Source organism: Pseudophryne corroboree, chromosome 2, assembly GCF_028390025.1.
Source record: "Pseudophryne corroboree isolate aPseCor3 chromosome 2, aPseCor3.hap2, whole genome shotgun sequence".
Lineage (NCBI taxonomy): Eukaryota > Metazoa > Chordata > Amphibia > Anura > Myobatrachidae > Pseudophryne > Pseudophryne corroboree.
Genome location: NC_086445.1, coordinates 651,904,647 through 651,923,956, shown reverse-complemented (window position 1 = coordinate 651,923,956; position 19,310 = coordinate 651,904,647). Strand labels below are relative to the sequence as shown.

The 19,310-nt window shown below is 48.3% G+C and overlaps 1 protein-coding gene across 2 annotated transcripts in view; it reads left to right on the top strand.

The window, feature by feature from the left end:
- TBC1D22B (TBC1 domain family member 22B) overlaps window positions 1–19,310 on the top strand; it is a 415,975-nt gene that overhangs the window by 263,362 nt on the left and 133,303 nt on the right. For both annotated transcript variants that reach the window (XM_063955013.1, XM_063955012.1), the window contains one exon: window positions 6,101–6,166. In XM_063955013.1, the coding sequence (XP_063811083.1) occupies window positions 6,101–6,166 (66 nt within the window). The remainder of the gene's footprint in view (window positions 1–6,100; window positions 6,167–19,310) is intronic.

The following is a 19,310-nucleotide window of genomic DNA, read 5'->3' as shown; positions in this document are numbered from 1 at the left end:
TGGCTCCTCCCCCTATGACCCTCCTCCAAGCCTCAGTTAGATCTCTGTGCCCGAACGAGAAGGGTGCACACTAGGGGCTCTCCTGAGCTTCTTAGTGAAAGTTTTAGTTTAGGTTTTTTATTTTCAGTGAGACCTGCTGGCAACAGGCTCACTGCATCGAGGGACTAAGGGGAGAAGAAGCGAACTCACCTGCGTGCAGAGTGGATTGGGCTTCTTAGGCTACTAGACATTAGCTCCAGAGGGACGATCACAGGCCCAGCTTGGATGGGTCCCAGAGCCGCGCCGCCGGCCCCCTTACAGAGCCAGAAGGCAGAAGAGGTCCGGAAAATCGGCGGCAGAAGACGTCCTGTCTTCAACAAGGTAGCGCACAGCACTGCAGCTGTGCGCCATTGCTCTCAGCACACTTCACACTCCGGTCACTGAGGGTGCAGGGCGCTGGGGGGGGGGCGCCCTGAGACGCAATAAAAACACCTTGGATGGCAAAAAAATGCATCACATATAGCTCCTGGGCTATATGGATGCATTTAACCCCTGCCAGAATACATAGATAAACGGGAGATAAGGCCGCCGATAAGGGGGCGGAGCCTATCTCCTCAGCACACTGGCGCCATTTTCCCTCACAGCTCCGTTGGAGGGAAGCTCCCTGGCTCTCCCCTGCAGTCACTACACTACAGAAAGGGTTAAAAAAGAGAGGGGGGCACAAATTAGGCGCAGTATTAACAATACAGCAGCTATAAGGGGAAAAACACTTATATAAGGTTATCCCTGTATATATATAGCGCTCTGGTGTGTGCTGGCAAACTCTCCCTCTGTCTCCCCAAAGGGCTAGTGGGGTCCTGTCCTCTATCAGAGCATTCCCTGTGTGTGTGCTGTGTGTCGGTACGTTTGTGTCGACATGTATGAGGAGGAAAATGATGTGGAGGCGGAGCAAATTGCCTGTAATAGGGATGTCACCCCCTAGGGGGTCGACACCTGAGTGGGTGAACTGTTGGAAGGAATTAACAGTGTCAGCTCTTTACAAAAGATAGTGGTTGACATGAGACAGCCGGCTACTCAGCTTGTGCCTGTCCAGACGTCTCATAGGCCGTCAGGGGCTCTAAAGCGCCCGTTACCTCAGATGGCAGATACAGACGCCGACACGGATACTGACTCCAGTGTCGACGGTGAAGAGACAAATGTGACTTCCAGTAGGGCCACACGTTACATGATTGAGGCAATGAAAAATGTTTTACACATTTCTGATAATACGAGTACCACCAAAAGGGGTATTATGTTCGGTGAGGAAAAACTACCTGTAGTTTTCCTGAATCTGAGAAATTAAATGAGGTGTGTGATGAAGCGTGGGTTTCCCCCGATAAAAACTGATAATTTCTAAACAGTTATTGGCATTATATCCTTTCCCGCCAGAGGTTAGGGTGCGTTGGGAAACACCACCTAGGGTGGATAAAGCGCTCACACGCTTGTAAAAACAAGGGCTCTACCCTCTCCTGAGATGGCCGCCCTTAAGGATCCTGCTGATAGAAAGCAGGAGGGTATCCTAAAATGTATTTACACACATACTGGTGTTATACTGCGACCAGCAATCGCCTCAGCCTGGATGTGCAGTGCTGGGTTGGCGTGGTCGGATTCCCTGACTGAAAATATTGATACCCTAGATAGGGACAGTATATTATTGCCTATAGAGCATTTAAAAGATGCATTTCTATATATGCGTGATGCACAGCGGAATATTTGCCGACTGGCATCAAGAGTAAGTGCGTTGTCCATTTCTGCCAGAAGAGGGTTATGGACACGACAGTGGTCAGGTGATGCGGATTCCAAACGGCATATGGAAGTATTGCCTTATAAAGGGGAGGAGTTATTTGGGGTCGGTCTTTCAGACCTGGTGGCCATGGCAACAGCTGGGAAATCCACGTTTTTACCCCAGGTCGCCTCTCAACATAAGAAGACGCCGTATTATCAGGCGCAGTCCTTTCGTTCCCATAAGGGCAAGCGGGCAAAAGGTTCCTCATTTCTGCCCCGTGACAGAGGGAGAGGAAAAAGGCTGCAGAAATCAGCCAGTTCCCAGGAACAGAAGCCCTCTCCCGCCTCTGCCAAGCCCTCAGCATGACGCTGGGGCTTTACAAGCGGACTCAGGCAGGGTGGGGGCCCGTCTCAAGAATTTCAGCGCGCAGTGGGCTCACTCGCAAGTAGACCCCTGGATCCTTCAGGTGGTATCTCAGGGGTACAAATTCGAGACGTCTCCCCCTCGCCGTTTCCTAAAGTCGGCTTTACCGACGTCTCCCTCCGACAGGGAGGCAGTTTTGGAAGCCATTCACAAGCTGTATTCCCAGCAGGTGATAATCAAGGTACCCCTCCTGCAACAGGGAAAGGGGTATTATTCCACACTGTTGTGGTACCAAAGCCGGACGGCTCGGTGAGACCGTTTTTAAATCTAAAATCTTTGAACACTTACATACAGAAGTTCAAATTCAAGATGGAGTCACTCAGAGCAGTGATTGCGAACCAGGAAGAAGGGGACTACATGGTGTCTCTGGACATAAAGGATGCTTACCTTCATGTCCCAATTTACCCTTCTCACCAAGGGTACCTCAGGTTTGTGGTACAGAACTGTCACTATCCGTTTCAGACGCTGCCGTTTGGATGGTCCACGGCACCCCGGGTCTTTACCAAGGTAATGGCCGAAATGATGATACTCCTTCGAAGGAAGGGAGTTTTAGTTATCCCTTACTGGGACGATCTCCTGATAAGGGTAAGATCCAGAGAACAGTTGGAGGTCGGTGTAGCACTATCTCAGGTAGTGTTGCGGCAGCACGGTTGGATTCTCAATATTCCAAAATCACAGCTGGTTCCGACGACTCGTCTTCTGTTCCTAGGGATGATCCTGGACACAGTCCACAAAAAAGGTGTTTCTCCCGGAGGAGAAAGCCAGGGAGTTATCCGAGCTAGTCAGGAACCTCCTAAAACCGAGCCAAGTCTCAGTGCATCAATGCACAAGGGTTCTGGGAAAAATGGTGGCTTCCTACGAAGCAATCCCATTCGGCAGATTCCACGCAAGAACTTTCCAGTGGGACCTGCTGGACAAATGGTCCGGGTCGCATCTTCAGATGCATCAGCGGATAACCCTGTCACCAAGGACAAGGGTGTCCCTCCTGTGGTGGTTGCAGAGTGCTCATCTTCTAGAGGGCCGCAGATTCGGCATTCAGGACTGGGTCCTGGTGACCACGGATGCCAGCCTGCGAGGCTGGGGAGCAGTCACACAGGGAAGGAATTTCCAGGGCTTATGGTCAAGCCTGGAGACATCACTTCACATAAATATCCTGAAGCTAAGGGCCATTTACAATGCTCTAAGCTTAGCAAGACCTCTGCTTCAAGGTCAGCCGGTGTTGATCCAGTCGGACAACATCACGGCAGTCACCCACGTAAACAGACAGGGTGGCACAAGAAGCAGGAGGGCAATGGCAGAAGCTGCAAGGATTCTTCGCTGGGCGGAAAATCATGTGATAGCACTGTCAGCAGTATTCATTCCGGGAGTGGACAACTGGGAAGCAGACTTCCTCAGCAGACACGACCTCCACCCGGGAGAGTGGGGACTTCACCCAGAAGTCTTCCACATGATTATAAACCGTTGGGAAAAACTCGACCGGTATTGCGCCAGGTCAAGGGACCCTCAGGCAATAGCTGTAGACGCTCTGGTAACACCGTGGGTGTACCAGTCAGTGTATGTGTTCCCTCCTCTGCCTCTCATACCCAAGGTACTGAGATTGATAAGATGGAGAGGAGTAAGCACTATATTCGTGGCTCCGGATTGGCCAAGAAGAACTTGGTAACCGGAACTTCAAGAGATGCTCACGGAGGATCCGTGGCCTCTACCTCTAAGAAGGGACCTGCTCCAGCAGGGACCCTGTCTGTTCCAAGACTTACCGCGGCTGCGTTTGACGGCATGGCGGTTGAACGCCGGATCCTGAAGGAAAAAGGCATTCCGGATGAAGTCATCCCTATCCTGATCAAAGCCAGGAAGGATGTAACCGCAAAACATTATCACCGCATTTGGCGAAAATATGTTGCGTGGTGCGAGGCCAGTAAGGCCCGACGGAGGAATTTCAACTGGGTCGATTCCTACATTTCCTGCAAACAGGAGTGTCTATGGGCCTGAAATTGGGGTCCATTAAGGTTCAAATTTCGGCCCTGTCAATTTTCTTCCAAAAAGAACTAGCTTCAGTCCCTGAAGTTCAGACGTTTGTAAAAGGGGTACTGTATATACAGCCTCCTTTTGTGCCTCCAGTGGCACCTTGGGATCTCAATGTAGTTTTGGGTTCCAAAAGTCACATTGGTTTGAACCACTTAAATCTGTGGAGTTAAAATATCTCACATGGAAAGTGGTCATGCTGTTGGCCCTGGCCTGGGCCAGGCGCGTGTCAGAATTGGCGGCTTTATCCTGTAAAAGCCCTTATCTGATTTTCCATTCGGACAGGGCGGAATTGAGGACTCGTCCTCAGTTTCTCCCTAAGGTGGTTTCAGCGTTTCACCTGAACCAACCTATTGTGGGTGCCTGCGGCTACTAGGGACTTGGAGGACTCCAAGTTGCTAGACGTTGTCTGGGCCCTGAAAATATATGTTTCCAGGACGGCTGGAGTCAGAAAATCTGACTCGCTGTTTATCCTGTATGCACCCAACAAGCTGGGTGCTCCTGCTTCTAAGCAGACTATTGCTCGTTGGATTTGTAGTACAATTCAGCTTGCACATTCTGTGGCAGGCCTGCCACAGCCAAAAATCTGTAAATGCCCACTCCACAAGGAAGGTGGGCTCATCTTGGGCGGCTGCCCGAGGGGTCTCGGCTTTACAACTTTGCCGAGCAGCTACTTGGTCAGGAGCAAATACGTTTGTAAAATTCTACAAATTTGATACCCTGGCTGAGGAGGACCTGGAGTTCTCTCATTTGGTGCTGCAGAGTCATCCGCACTCTCCCGCCCGTTTGGGAGCTTTGGTATAATCCCCATGGTCCTTACGGAGTCCCCAGCATCCACTAGGACGTCAGAGAAAATAAGAATTTACTTACCGATGATTCTATTTCTCGTAGTCCGTAGTGGATGCTGGGTGCCCATCCCAAGTGCGGATTGTCTGCAATACTGGTACATAGTTATTGTTACCAAAAATCGGGTTATTGCTGTAGTGAGCCATCTTTTCTAGAGGCTCCTCTGTTATCATGCTGTTAACTGGGTTTAGATCACAAGTTATACGGTGTGATTGGTGTGGCTGGTATGAGTCTTACCCGGGATTCAAAATCCTTCCTTATTGTGTACGCTCGTCCGGGCACAGTATCCTAACTGAGGCTTGGAGGAGGGTCATAGGGGGAGGAGCCAGTGCACACCAGGTAGTCCTAAAGCTTTACTTTTGTGCCCAGTCTCCTGCGGAGCCGCTATTCCCATGGTCCTTACGGAGTCCCCAGCATCCACTACGGACTACGAGAAATAGAATTATCGGTAAGTAAATTCTTATTTTTTGATGTATTTAGAATGACGAATACTAATGTTTTTTTTTTCTGTAGATACAGTCTCGAAATCGGCTATAATTTGTGTGGACACCACTTAAAAAAAAAAAAAACATTGCTCTTATGTAGGGATGTGACTAGCCCAAATGTGAAGAAATGACCGCACGGGGGTGTTAGAGCGCTCAATAGCTGTTAATGACAAATTTACACTGTATTTGTTGTAAGTTTAAAGGTGCATACACATGGTGCGATTTTCCTTGCGATATGGACTATATAGTCCATATCGCAGGAAAATATAGTGCATATCGCACTGTGTGTATATAGCTAGCGATGTGCGGTCCCGTGGCATCGAGATCACAAGAAAAAGTAGACTGTGCAGGCAGCCCAACATTTACTATATCTGTGGTGCCGGGCTCCAGCCACATCGCATAGTCAGTGTCGGGTGCTATGCACATCGCACCGTGTGTACGTACCTTTAGACCTCTAGGAAAAGGGCCTATATGGACATAAAATACAGATTTTTGGAACGATAATGATCATAATATTTTTCTATTGGGTAATACATGTTTTTGGTATAACACATTGGTACTTTTTTTTTTTACTTTGCAGATTCATATTGACATACCAAGGACTAATCCACTAATTCCACTATTTCAGCAACCATTAGTTCAAGAGGTGAGTGTTTCAGTGCTTCTCCAGTACTATTTCTGGAAATTGCAGTCATGTATCATGGTGCAGTAGAATTTTAAGCATGTCAAAAATATTTTTTGTACAGTGACAAAAAGGTGTAGGTGTCTTGTTCAAATTGATTTCTAAGTGTTAGGGTTTATTAATCATTTTTTATAGATATATAAATGTACATAGCTTTGTGAACAGACCTTTCAGGTGTGGTTTTTCTAATATTTATGCTTCTTTTTTACAAGTACAGGACACTAAAATTCAAATTTGGGTTATGAATTTATCAGTTGAATGTTAGCTCTTTTACATTGCTAGCTTAAGGTTAGCCTAGCACACCTTTCATACAATTAGAGGTTTGTCATCACTTAGGCAAAATAGTTGTGTAAAAGCATTAACCTACAGATGTGTCCTCATACATCATTGATGCAGTCACACCAAAGAGTCCCTCACAGTGCACCAGGTCCTGAGAGACTTTGCTAGCGTCTGGTATCTTTATTGTGTCGTTTTGTTTTTCTCCCCAAAAATGTGTCTTGTTCGCAGCTGTTTGCGACTGAGTTTCTATATCTGTATATGAAGTGCTAGCATGTTGCAGCCACAGCTTTTTTCCCAATAGAAGTTCTGCAAAAAGATGCTCGACACTAGGAACTGGCAGCTCACTCTCGACAGCATCTCGTACTGCAAGGCATATTGAGGCTAGGTGTTTGAGCACACATCTGTACAGTGTGTGTGTAGATGGATAGATACACACACAATCCAAGCTGTGTTCTCTATAATTGATAAACAGGTAATGTTGGTTTCAATTCAATTGTTGGAACATTTGTTAAGCTGACCAATTGTGCCAAAGTCTTCCTCTTGTCAGTTTTAATCGGTCATTCAGATTTAGAAACATTTAACATTACATTAGTGTTAAACATAAGAAATGCTTTCTGGTTTGAAGCTTAACAGTTTAAAGAGAGTGGGGGGCAGCACTGTAGATTGAGAGCATAAATTTGAAATGGATGAAATCTGTATTGGAGTTTCCTCCACTCACTCAGTGGTTTGTGAACACTTTTGCAAGTACAGTATCTGGTGCATTTTGAATGCCAGGGTTGAGGTGTGGATCTGAGAGGGTGTGTAGATACCGCTGGAGACGTTGTATAAGGAAAAAGCTTGGTGATGGGCTTGGTGATAGTAGCTTTGGGATGTGGAGAAGGAGAGAGATAAAGGTGAGAAGATGAAAGCTGGAGAAAGGGAATGGAGAACTGGTATAATCAGAAGTATCACAACAATGTGAAGACCAGATCAAGTGATGTGGATGAGATTATCAGGAATGCTGCGACGTGAAAGAGGGAGAGGAGAGATGACAGGGAGGGAGCAGGGCTTAGTTGTAAGGTACAGATAGGAGGTTGGAAAAACCACTAGTCTGTTTTCGCCAAGGAAGGCTTTCTTGGTAGCGCACTCTTTTGTTGTATTGTGGATTTAACTTCAAATTTAACTTAAAAAAAAAAAAGAGTGCGCCACCAAGAATGCTTTCCTTGGCGAAGACTGACTAGTGGTCTTTCCAAACCCCTAACTGAACATTGTATCTTGCTTTCAGGTGCACCTCCAACCTAATACAATTGTGTACTGCACTCATACAGTAATTTTTTCTTTCTGCTGCGGGGTACACTGGGCTCCACAAGGTTAGACATTGGGGTGTAGAGTAGGATCTTGATCCGAAGCACCAACAGGCTCAAAAGCTTTGACCTTCTTCCCAAGATGCATAGCGCCGCCTCCTATATCACCACGCCTCCGTGCACAGGAGCTCAGTTTGTAGTTGGCGCATGTAACAGGAAGAGCTGCTGACAGCAGCTCTAGAAAAGTATTTTCTGAGGAAAAAGAAGACTACAAGGGCTGCAGCAGAGGCACAGATTGTGCTTGATGTCAGTAGACATTGCCTGCTGCAGCTCCATCTCTTCCCCCAGCGGCGCTGTACACTCCCGTGCCCTGGTTGCCGGGTACCTACAGCAGGAGGCTACGGTTTTCTTCCAAGTTAGTCACACACGGCTGGGGCTCTCCGGGATCACGTGGCCGCACTTCGGGAGGAGGTAAGTGGGTCCCGCTCGCGAGACCCGCACTTTATCGCGATCTGGCGCGGCCGGTGGGAGGCGGGCCGCGCACGCTGGCAGTGGACACTGTGGCAGTACAGGCGATCCCACTAGATCACCAGGGCATGGGTGCAGGTCAGGTTTTCTCTCTAAACCTTTTCTACAAGTAGCCCGCAGTACCCGGTGGTTTTGCTAGCAGAGGGGATAAGGCTTAGACCTGGAGCTCCAGCCCCAGGGCGCCATTTCCCGCAAATGTTCTCGCCCTGGAGCTGCATATCTGTCTCTCCCTCACTCCCAAGCAGTGTCTACGGCGCCATTATCCCTCAGCTCACTGTTCCTGGGACTGCTTGGGCAAATCCTCCTGTGTAAAGCCACCTGGTTGTCAGCGCTGTGCCTTTACAAGACACTTAAGTATTCTACCTGCCTTTTTTAGTCCGTGCTAGTTAAGAAAGAGTGCACTTAGTCTGGGTTTCCTAGTACAATTACCCTGTGATATAAATCCAGTTCTTACTGTGCAGTTTTATATCTATTGTTATATAGCTGTGTAAGCTAGTCCGGTGCAGTATTATTGTTAGTAATAACCTCTGCATTGTACAGACTGTGACTATTTGTGTGTGCATTTGATAGCTGAGTGGTGTCCATTTCGTGTCTTTCACTCAACCTGCTATCCCTATATTCTATAACCTGAGGGGGCTTGGTGCGTCAGGTTTTATCTAATATAGGATTTTCACAAAGATATACTGTATTACGTATTTTTCTTTGATTTAGTCACCATATCTCTCCTTTATCTCTGCTGGTGCTGACTACACTGCGCAGGGGTTTGGGCTAGAGGTATTGTGCTGCTGACAAATTGTACTGTGTTACCTGATACTGCAAGTTATATTATGTCTGCTTCTGAGGGTAACGGTTCTGGGGCTGAACACACTGCCGGTGTTGCTGAAGCCGCAGATACCTATGAGGAGAATATAGCAGCTTTGGGCTCTGGTTCTGGGGGCTCCTTGCCCCCCAGTGGGACGGTGGCAACGGGGGCAAATAATGACCCGCCGTGGGCCGCTTTTTCCACGCTTCTGCATACGTTAGTTCATAAACGAACACCCCCTATGGGACCCCCAATGCCGGTGCAACCGTTTGTGGTCGCTGCAGCTAAACCGCCGTGGGTGGACGATTTATCTGTTCAAATAAAGAAGTTGAACCAGTCCCTGACTACTAAAAAGTCTGACCGTTGCTCGCCTACATCCAAGGGGCCCTCTAATCAAGCGCTTGTCTCCTCACAATCCACTGCTGTCACTGACACCTCGTCGGATGAGGACGGCACTTACACTGACCCCACAGGTTCTGACTCGGATACGGCTGATGGGGAGGGTGGTTCACATGTGGATGTTCCTGATCTTTTGGAGGCTATTAAGTTAATTTTACAGATTACGGATGATCCCGAGCCATCCGTTCCTCCTAAGAAACCAGATAGGTTCAAGCGTCAGAAGGTGGTTAAACAAGTTTTACCTCACTCTGACAACCTAATTGATATACATCAGGAACCCTGGGAAAACCCGGGTACGAAGTTTGTGCCTCAAAAGAAGATGCTGGCTCGCTATCCCCTCGCGCCGAAGCTGTCTAAAAATTGGGAAACGCCTCCTCCAGTGGACTCGCATGTGGCTAGGATGGTGGTTTCCTCAGCTCTACCGGTCACCACCGTCGCGTCTCTAAAAGAGCCTACGGATAAACGTGTGGAGGGTTGTCTGAAAGCGATTTACACCCTCACGGGTGCTGCACACAGGCCCACTATTGCAGCTACTTGGGCTGTAGAGACCATTGAAGCATGGGCCTTGGAGTTAGATACTGAAATCTCCTCTGACCATGCTAGACAATGCTTGTCTTATATTGTCACAGCTTCTCGTTATATTAAAGAGGCGGCTTCTGATGCCGGTATCCTGGCAGCCAAGGCCTCTACTACGTCAGTCCTGGCTCGCCGGATATTGTGGCTGAGATCCTGGTCTGTGGATCTGGACTCTAGAAAAACCCTTGAGGTACTCTCTTTTAAGGGAGATATTCTGTTTGGGGAGGATTTAAATAAGATTGTGGCTGACTTGGCAGACAGGCAGTTTTGGCAGTAGCCAAGTACTGCTCCTTCTGTGTCGAATGCTAAAGGTACTTCCTTTCGCCCCTTTCGTCCTTCAGGTAAAGCAAAAGGTCAGGCGTACAACAAGCAGGCCCGCACTTCCAAACCTGGTAAGCCGAAGCCCAAAAGAGCCTGGGCGGCCCGTCAGCCAGCTTCCAAGACAGATAAGCCTGCCGGATGACGGGGCGGGCCTCCCTCTGGGGGATCCCAGGGTGGGGGGCCGGCTTCTAGGGTATACCCATAGCCTTCAAAAACCGACCCCCTCATCGATTTTGCCAGACAGATGTCCCGTTGGACAAGACAAAGGCAAACACTCTCTACATTCGGTGGTACAGACCCTCCTGGATACAGGAGTCATAGTACAGGTGCCTCTTGCGCAGAGGGGCCCGGGGGTACTATTCTCCGCTGTTTCTAGTCCCGAAACAGAATGGGTCCTCCCGGCCCATTCTCAACCTCAAGGCATTGAACAGGTTTGTGAAGGTTTCCAGGTTCCGGATGGAAACCCTTCGCTCTATAGTTCTAACCTTGGAACTTCATGGTCTCCCTGGATATACAGGATGCTTACCTGCATATTCCTATAGCAGTGTCTCATCAGCAATACCTGAGATTTGCGATTGGTAACTGCCATTACCAGTTTCGGGCGTTACGTTTTGGTTTAACAACGGCTCCGCGAGTCTTTACAAAAGTCATGGCGGTGATGACGGTGGTACTCTGCCGTCAAGGGGTCAGGATACTGCCGTATTTGGACGACTTGTTAAGCCTGGCAAATTCCCCAGAACTTCTCCTGCGTCATCTAGATGTGACGGTCCGGTTTCTGCAAGCCCACGGGTGGCTCATCAACTGGAAGAAGTCATCCCTGATCCCTGCTCAGAGCATGGTGCATCTGGGAGCACTATTGGACACACTCAACCAGCGGTTGTTCTTGTCTCAGGAGAAAGTCCTGAAACTTCAGGACAGGATTCGTTGCTTCCTATCTCGTCCGCAAGTGTCGATACATTCAGTGATGCAGGTGCTGAGCCTCATGGTGTCAGCATTCGACATGGTGGAGTACGCTCAATTTCACTCTCGCCCTCTCCAGAGGCTGATTCTAGCCAAATGGACGGCCTGCCTCACCGGATCAGGTCTCAAATGATCTCATTGACTCCGGAGATCCGTCTGTCGCTGCTCTGGTGGCTCCGGGACCAACAACTGTGCAGGGGCCGTCCGTTCTGGATATCCGACTGGGTCCTGTTGACGACAGATGCCAGTCTAAGAGGTTGGGACGCGGTGTTGGAGCAACACTCCCTTCAGGGGCGGTGGATCAAGGAGGAGTCCCTCCTCTCGATCAGTATTCTGGAGTTGCGGGCGGTCTTCAATGCCTTGAACCTAGCCCAGCATTTAATTCAGAACCATCCTGTTCAAGTACAGTCGGACAACGCCACCACAGTGACTTACATAAATCATCAAGGCAGCACGCGAAGCCGCCTAGCAATGAAGGAAGTCTCACGGATTCTACAGTGGGCAGAACGCCATCTACCGGCCATATCGGCAATATTTATTCCGGGAGTCCTGAATTGGGAAGCGGACTTTCTCAGTCATCAGGACGTGCATGCCGGCGAGTGGGGCCTCCATGCAGAAGTGTTTCAACTCCTAGTGGAAAGGTGGGGCCTTCCAGAGGTAGATCTGATGGCGTCTCGACACAATCACAAGGTTCCGGTCTTCGGAGCAAGGACAAGGGATCCTCAAGCAGCATTCGTGGATGCGCTGGCGGTACCGTGGAGGTTTCGGCTGCTGTACTTGTTCCCTTCGGTGTCACTCCTGCCCAGCGTAATTCGGAAGTTCAAGCAAGAAAAAGGAATTCTGCTTCTCATAGCTCCAGCGTGGCCCAGACGGCACTGGTTCTCAGACCTGCAAGGCCCATCTTCAGAGTGTCCAATTCTACTTCCACAACGCCCAGACCTCCTCGTTCAGGGCCCCTGTGTCTACCAGGACCTAGCCTGGCTGTCTTTGACGGCGTGGTTCTTGAAGCTTCCGTCTTAAGGGCTAAAGGGTTTTCTGAGGCGTTCATTCAAACTATGTTGCGGGCCCGGAAACCGGCTCGGATTTACTATAGGGTCTGGCATTCTTACTTTGTTTGGTGCACATCGAACGATTATGACGCCTCCAAGTTCAGTATAGTCTAGTTGTTGGCTTTTCTTCAGCAGGGCCTGGACTTAGGCCTGCGTCTGGCCTCCCTCAAGGTTCAAATATCTGCCTTGTCGGTGTGGTTTCAGAGAAAAATTGTGACCTTACCTGATGTGCATACCATTACTCAGGGCGTGTTGCGTATCCAACCTCCCTATGTACCGCCTGTGGCTCCTTGGGACTTGTCTGTGGTTTTGGAGGCTTTACAAGAGTCTCCGTTTGAACCTCTTGGTTCAGCTGACCTTAAGTGGCTTTCCCTTAAGGTGGTTTTTCTGCTGGCTATTGTTTCAGCTAGAAGAGTGTTGGATTTGGGTGCCTTGTCCTGTAGTTCCCCATATCTGATATTTCACAGTGACCAGGCTGTTCTTAGGACTCGTCCCGGCTATCTACCTAAGGTGGTTTCTTCGTTCCACCTTAATCAGGAGATTGTAGTTCCGGCACTTGTTTCTCCTGATCTGTCTCCCAAAGAGCGGTCTTTGGATGTGGTACGGGCTCTCCGTATCTATGTGAAGAGAACTGCTCCTATTAGGAAATCTGATTCTCTTTTTGTTGTGTTTGTGAAACCCAAACGGGGCTGGCCTGCTCACAAGCAAACTCTGGCCAGATGGATTAGAATGGTGATTGCACATGCTTATGTGAAGGCTGGTCTCTCTGCTCCCGATCACATTAAGGCCCATTCTACTTGGTCTGTTGGACCTTCTTGGGCGGCCCGCCGTGGTGCGACCCTTGAACAATTGTGCATGGCGGCTACGTGGTCCTCAGTGAACACGTACATTAGGTTCTATGCCTTCGATACCGCCGCTTCCCAGGATGCTTCCTTTGGACGCCGGGTTCTTGTGCCCGCTACAGTGCGTCCCCTCCCATAAGGAACTGCTTTAGGACATCCCCAATGTCTATCCTTATGGAGCCCAGTGTACCCCGCAGCAGAAAACAAGTTTTATGGTAAGAACTTACCTTTGTTAAAACTCTTTCTGCGAGGTACACTGGGCTCCACAAGGCGCCCACCCTGACGCATTTAGCTTCTTTGGGTTGGCATGGCATTAGCCACTGACACTTCTCCTGTCGGGAGAGTGTGGTGTTTGTGGCACGTCTCTTACTTGCTACTGCATTGGGCTGGTTAACATCACTGAGCTTCTGTGCACGGAGGCGGGGTGATATAGGAGGCGGCGCAATGCATCTTGGGAAAAAGGTCAAAGCTTTTGAGCCTGTTGGTGCTTCGGATCAAGATCCTACTCTACACCCCAATGTCTCTCCTTGTGGAGCCCAGTGTACCTCGCAGAAAGAGTTTTAACAAAGGTAAGTTCTTACCATAAAACTCTTTTTTCAGTGGTTGGTTGATATATATATAAAGGGTGTGCCTGGTGCATATTCCTAAAGGCTGGATGCCTCCCCTATAGGACTATCTTAGTAGTAAGGTAGTAGGACCATAGTGGGAGAGGAGAATGAAAATGCAGGGATGGGAGAGGTGGGGGGAGGGAAGTAGAGGGGTGAAATGGAGACAGGAGTGGAGCAGGGTAGGAGGAGGTGGAGGAAACTAGGGGAGAAAAAGGTGACAGTGATGTAAGGGGGATGGAGTTCAAGAAGAGATGTTATGGATGAGGGACACTGGGAGGAAAACAAAGTAGCTATGGAGGTCGTCCAAAATTGTGACATTTTTCAAACTGCAGGTAAATAGAAGTATAACTATGATATTGTGTTAAGAGGAGTAGTCTTAAAAGTCTTAAAATATAAGTGCATAGATGTGAATCTGTAATGAAAAGCCATTACAGTGCAGACAGAATTTTATGGGGTATAAAGGCATATTGTCATTGATACTTGAATTATGTAGGCAAAATGTTTTTAAAAACAAAAAACAATCACTAAGAGCAGCAACCCAAGGTGGTAACTCCTTATATTGATATATAAGGCTAAATGTAATAGGGTGCAATTTTAGAAAACGTGCTATTTTTACCGCAAATTTGTACGTTTTCCGAAAATCGCAAATGTAATAGCTTTCAATTTTGATCAAAATTGCATATTTTTAACGTATACCAAAAATCGTAAGTGAAAAATTGCATCCATATGCTGTCCTATTGCAAACAATGAAAATCTCTTTTGGGTGACCTCAATTAACCTCGCGGTCTACCGCAGATCGCAATTTTCCCACCATCGACTATAATGGAGGACCGCTATCCTCCAATATAGCCAGTGTGATCCGCCTGATTCACAGGCCATGAGCACACAGCCAGTCAGGAGAGCGCTATGACGTGGCGATCCCTGATTGGCTGCCGGGTCCTCTAATGACAGGAGTCACGGGGGTCCCGGCATTCGATCTACACAGGATTCTAGGTGAGTGTTTTGGGTTTGTGTGTGGGTTTGTTTTTTTTTTTTTTTTTTTTTACAGGTACGCTAATGGATTCTATGTGGACAAGGAGAGCAAGGTGCTGCGTGGGACACTAGGTAAGTATGTGTGAGTGTGTACACACTCACACATACTTACCTAGTGTCCCACATGTAAGAATATCAGCCCTGTTTCTAATTCATAATCCTGGCCCAAATCCTAAAGTTAGCATTACATTTAATCATAGACATACTTTGTTTAAGAGAAATTCCAGTACTTCAGCTAGTGAGACCGATGATCAATCTATAAAAAGCGTGCTCACCTCCCAGCCACGTGATGCCAGTTTAGGGGGCAGCACCTGTGCAGGAGTTGCGGGCCGAGAATGAAATACACGATAAGGGACAGACAGACGTGGAGGCAAGCAAGGAGCCAGGCCCACCGAGAGGCAAGAGGAATTAATCAACCCCATTAACAGTGACTAAAAGTAAAGTATTAAGAATGGGGTTGTCTTATATCTCCAACCACTGTCCTGAATATTTCCGCTGGAAGATTGAACGTTTAAATTGCAACGAAAACTTAAACTGAGAGAACATTTTGGTAAAAACACCAGTACAAATTCAGAAACTGGGGCACAAATAACAGTTTGAGCCTGTGTCTTAGAACCCATCCATGAAAACGTTGTTTAGGATGGTAGAATCATCGGCCCAGCGCCGATACAACCAAGCCCCTATTTATCATAATTTAAACAGAGAGGAGCGTCAGGCTCTATATGATCTGGGCAAATGGCAATATACTATATGGGGTGCAGATATGGGAGGGTCAGTAGTGGTGAGGGATATTTCTGATTATAAGGTTGGATGTTACAGACCTTTGGATGATGTGGATACCTATAGTTGCCTTAGCAGTGATCCTATTGTCTCTTACAAGCAGGAATTAGATACTGTACCTTATTACAGCGTGCTGTGTGTAGTGGTATTTCGGAGATTTGTAGAAAGTTGGTGATTGATTGTCTAGTTGTGCCGGTGTTTTACACTATACCCAAGATCCACAAGGACTCACAGAGACCTCCTGGCAGACCTATTTCTGCCAGGGGGTCTCTGTGTGAACATATTTCCATTTTTCTGGATGCATACCTACAACCATGTGTGCAGAATACATTCACACATCTAAAAGATTCTAGTATGTTATAAGAAAGTTCCTAGATATTCAGTCTGTGGGGTCTATTAAATTCTATTCGGAAAGACGACAGTTTCCGACCTTTTTTTACCCTATTCAACGGGGCTGCCGTTTTTCCGACTTGACGGAAAACACGTGGATTAGCTGTGGATCCACATGTTCTGTTGGATTTCCAGGTTTTTGGTCGGTTTTCAACAATGTCAAGCAGACTTTAAAAAAAAGTTGGATTGACATTGTCGGAAACGGACAAAGCCTGTCGGATTTGGCCTCCAAATTGAATACTGAACTGTCTGATCCTTTCCATCGGAAAGGATCCGACATCAATTGAATAGACCCCTATATCGGATAATACTTTACTTGCCACAATAGACCTGACCAGTTTGTATACTTGTATACCACACCATGCGGGGCTGCAAGCAATTAAGCATCTGATTGTCAATAACCCTCACTATAATGGGCCTGATGTAGAATTTTTCCTAACCCTTTTGGAAGGGATACATATGATATCCTGGCAGACGGGATGCCGGCTGTCACTATACCAACAGCAACATCCTGTCTGCTAGAATCCCGCTTCGCTCGCCACAGTTTCTATTCCCATTCTGTTGGTGGCGTGGACACGGTTGTCAGGATTCCAAGGGTCTGTATTTCACCGGCTGACGGGATTGCGTCTTCTGTCTCCTGAACACCGGGATCCTAACTGCTGGTATAGTGACTACTGCATCCCTTTTAGAATTTACCTTGAGTCATAATGATTTTTTTGTTTGATGGAAAGTTCTGCAGACAGTTGACTGGCTGCAAGATGAGTTCATCCATAGCCCCATCGTTTACCAATGCCTTTATGTGTGAGGAGGAATATAATCTGTTTTTTTTGTTTTGTTTTGTTTTTTGCAAATAAGGATGTGGCGGATAATAAACTATATTTCCACTATACTGATGATTTTATCATCTTTTGGTCCGGTGATAGGGCTGAATTGGAGGTGGTTATCGATTTTGCACAATGCATTTACCAGCCCTAATCAATCAATGATGTTGTCTAGTTATACTGATATACATCTTTTGGACGTACATATCTGTTAAAAATAACAAGTTTACTACTTTGTACACTAAACCCACGGATCAGAATACCATGGTGAGGCACAGGGCCTTAACTAGGTATGTGCGCTGAGCGCCTCGCACACAGCGCAGGATGACCTGGGGCGCAACCAGCCGCCACCACAAGCTATACTAGACAGCGCCGCTGCGCCAGTGCCTGGGTGTCAGCTCCGCCTCCCCTCCTGCCCAAGCTGGAGCTTAAGGTGCAGCTGCAGGAAGGGTTGTGTCTGTGGAAGCCGCGAGTAATGCCCCCCCGTGTCTCATGGTAACACTGAGCCGCACCCCCCCCCCCCTTCCTCCCTGCTACCCACAGGAGCTTACAGCAGCACCGGATAACTCCTATCTCTGTGTGCAGCGCCCGTGGAGGTTGAGATCCGCCTCCTCCCTCGGCTCCTGCAGTCTGAAGGGAGGTATAGCTGGGATGCCGCTCCGTGGTATAAGCCATAAGGTAAAGTTGGCACAGCATGGGAGAGGAGGGAATGGGTGAAAGTGTGCAAGAACAGTGGTATTCGCAGGATATTTAGGGTTGTGACTCTGCCTGCCTAATGTGTAAATGGGAACTCAGCCTGCCTAATGTGTAAAAGGGAGCTCTGCCTGCCGTAATGTGCAAATGGTGATTCTGCCTGCCGTAATGTGCAAATGGTGACTCTGCCTGCCGTAATGTGTAAAAGGGAGCTCTGCCTGCCGTAATGTGTAAAAGGGAGCTCTGCCTGCCGTAATTAGAAACATAGAATTTGACGGCAGATAAGAACCACTTGGCCCATTTAGTCTGCCCCTTTTTTTTTTATCCTTTAGGTAATCGCAACCCTTTTTGAACCTTAATTCTTTGTAAGGATAATCATATGCCTATCCCAAGCATGTTTAAATTGGTCTACAGTCTTAGCCTCTACTACCTCTGATGGGAGGCTATTCCACTTTTCTCTATCGTCCTAGTGGATGCTGGGGTTCCTGAAAGGACCATGGGGAATAGCGGCTCCGCAGGAGACAGGGCACAAAAAGTAAAGCTTTTCCAGATCAGGTGGTGTGCACTGGCTCCTCCCCCTATGACCCTCCTCCAGACTCCAGTTAGATTTTTGTGCCCGGCCGAGAAGGGTGCAATCTAGGTGGCTCTCCTAAAGAGCTGCTTAGAAAAAGTTTAGCTTAGGTTTTTTATTTTACAGTGAGTCCTGCTGGCAACAGGATCACTGCAACGAGGGACTGAGGGGAGAAGAAGTGAACTCACCTGCGTGCAGGATGGATTGGCTTCTTGGCTACTGGACATCAGCTCCAGAGGGACGATCACAGGTACAGCCTGGATGGTCACCGGAGCCGCGCCGCCGGCCCCCTTGCAGATGCTGAAGTCAGAAGAGGTCCAGAATCGGCGGCTGAAGACTCCTGCAGTCTTCTAAAGGTAGCGCACAGCACTGCAGCTGTGCGCCATTTTCCTCTCAGCACACTTCACACGCAGTCACTGAGGGTGCAGGGCGCTGGGGGGGGGCGCCCTGGGAGGCAAATGTAACCTATATAAAGGCTAAAAATACCTCACATATAGCCCCCAGAGGCTATATGGAGATATTTAACCCCTGCCTGGATTCACTAAATAGCGGGAGACGAGCCCGCCGGAAAAGGGGCGGGGCCTATCTCCTCAGCACACGGCGCCATTTCCTCTCACAGCTCCGCTGGTCAGGACGGCTCCCAGGTCTCTCCCCTGCACTGCACTACAGAAACAGGGTAAAACAGAGAGGGGGGGCAAATTTATGGCGATATTTTGATATATATAAAGCAGCTATAAGGGAGCACTTATTATAAGGCTATCCCTGTTATATATAGCGCTTTTGGTGTGTGCTGGCAAACTCTCCCTCTGTCTCCCCAAAGGGCTAGTGGGTCCTGTCTTCGTTAGGAGCATTCCCTGTGTGTCTGCTGTGTGTCGGTACGTGTGTGTCGACATGTATGAGGACGATATTGGTGTGGAGGCGGAGCAATTGCCAAATATGAGGATGTCACCCCCTAGGGAGTCGACACCAGAATGGATGCCTTTATTTATGGAACTACGGGATAGTGTCAACACGCTAAAGCAGTCGTTTGACGACATGAGACGGCCGGACAATCAATTAGTGCCTGTCCAGGCGACTCAAACACCGTCAGGGGCTGTGAAACGCCCTTTGCCTCAGTCGGTCGACACAGACCCAGACACAGGCACTGACTCCAGTGGTGACGGTGACGAATCAA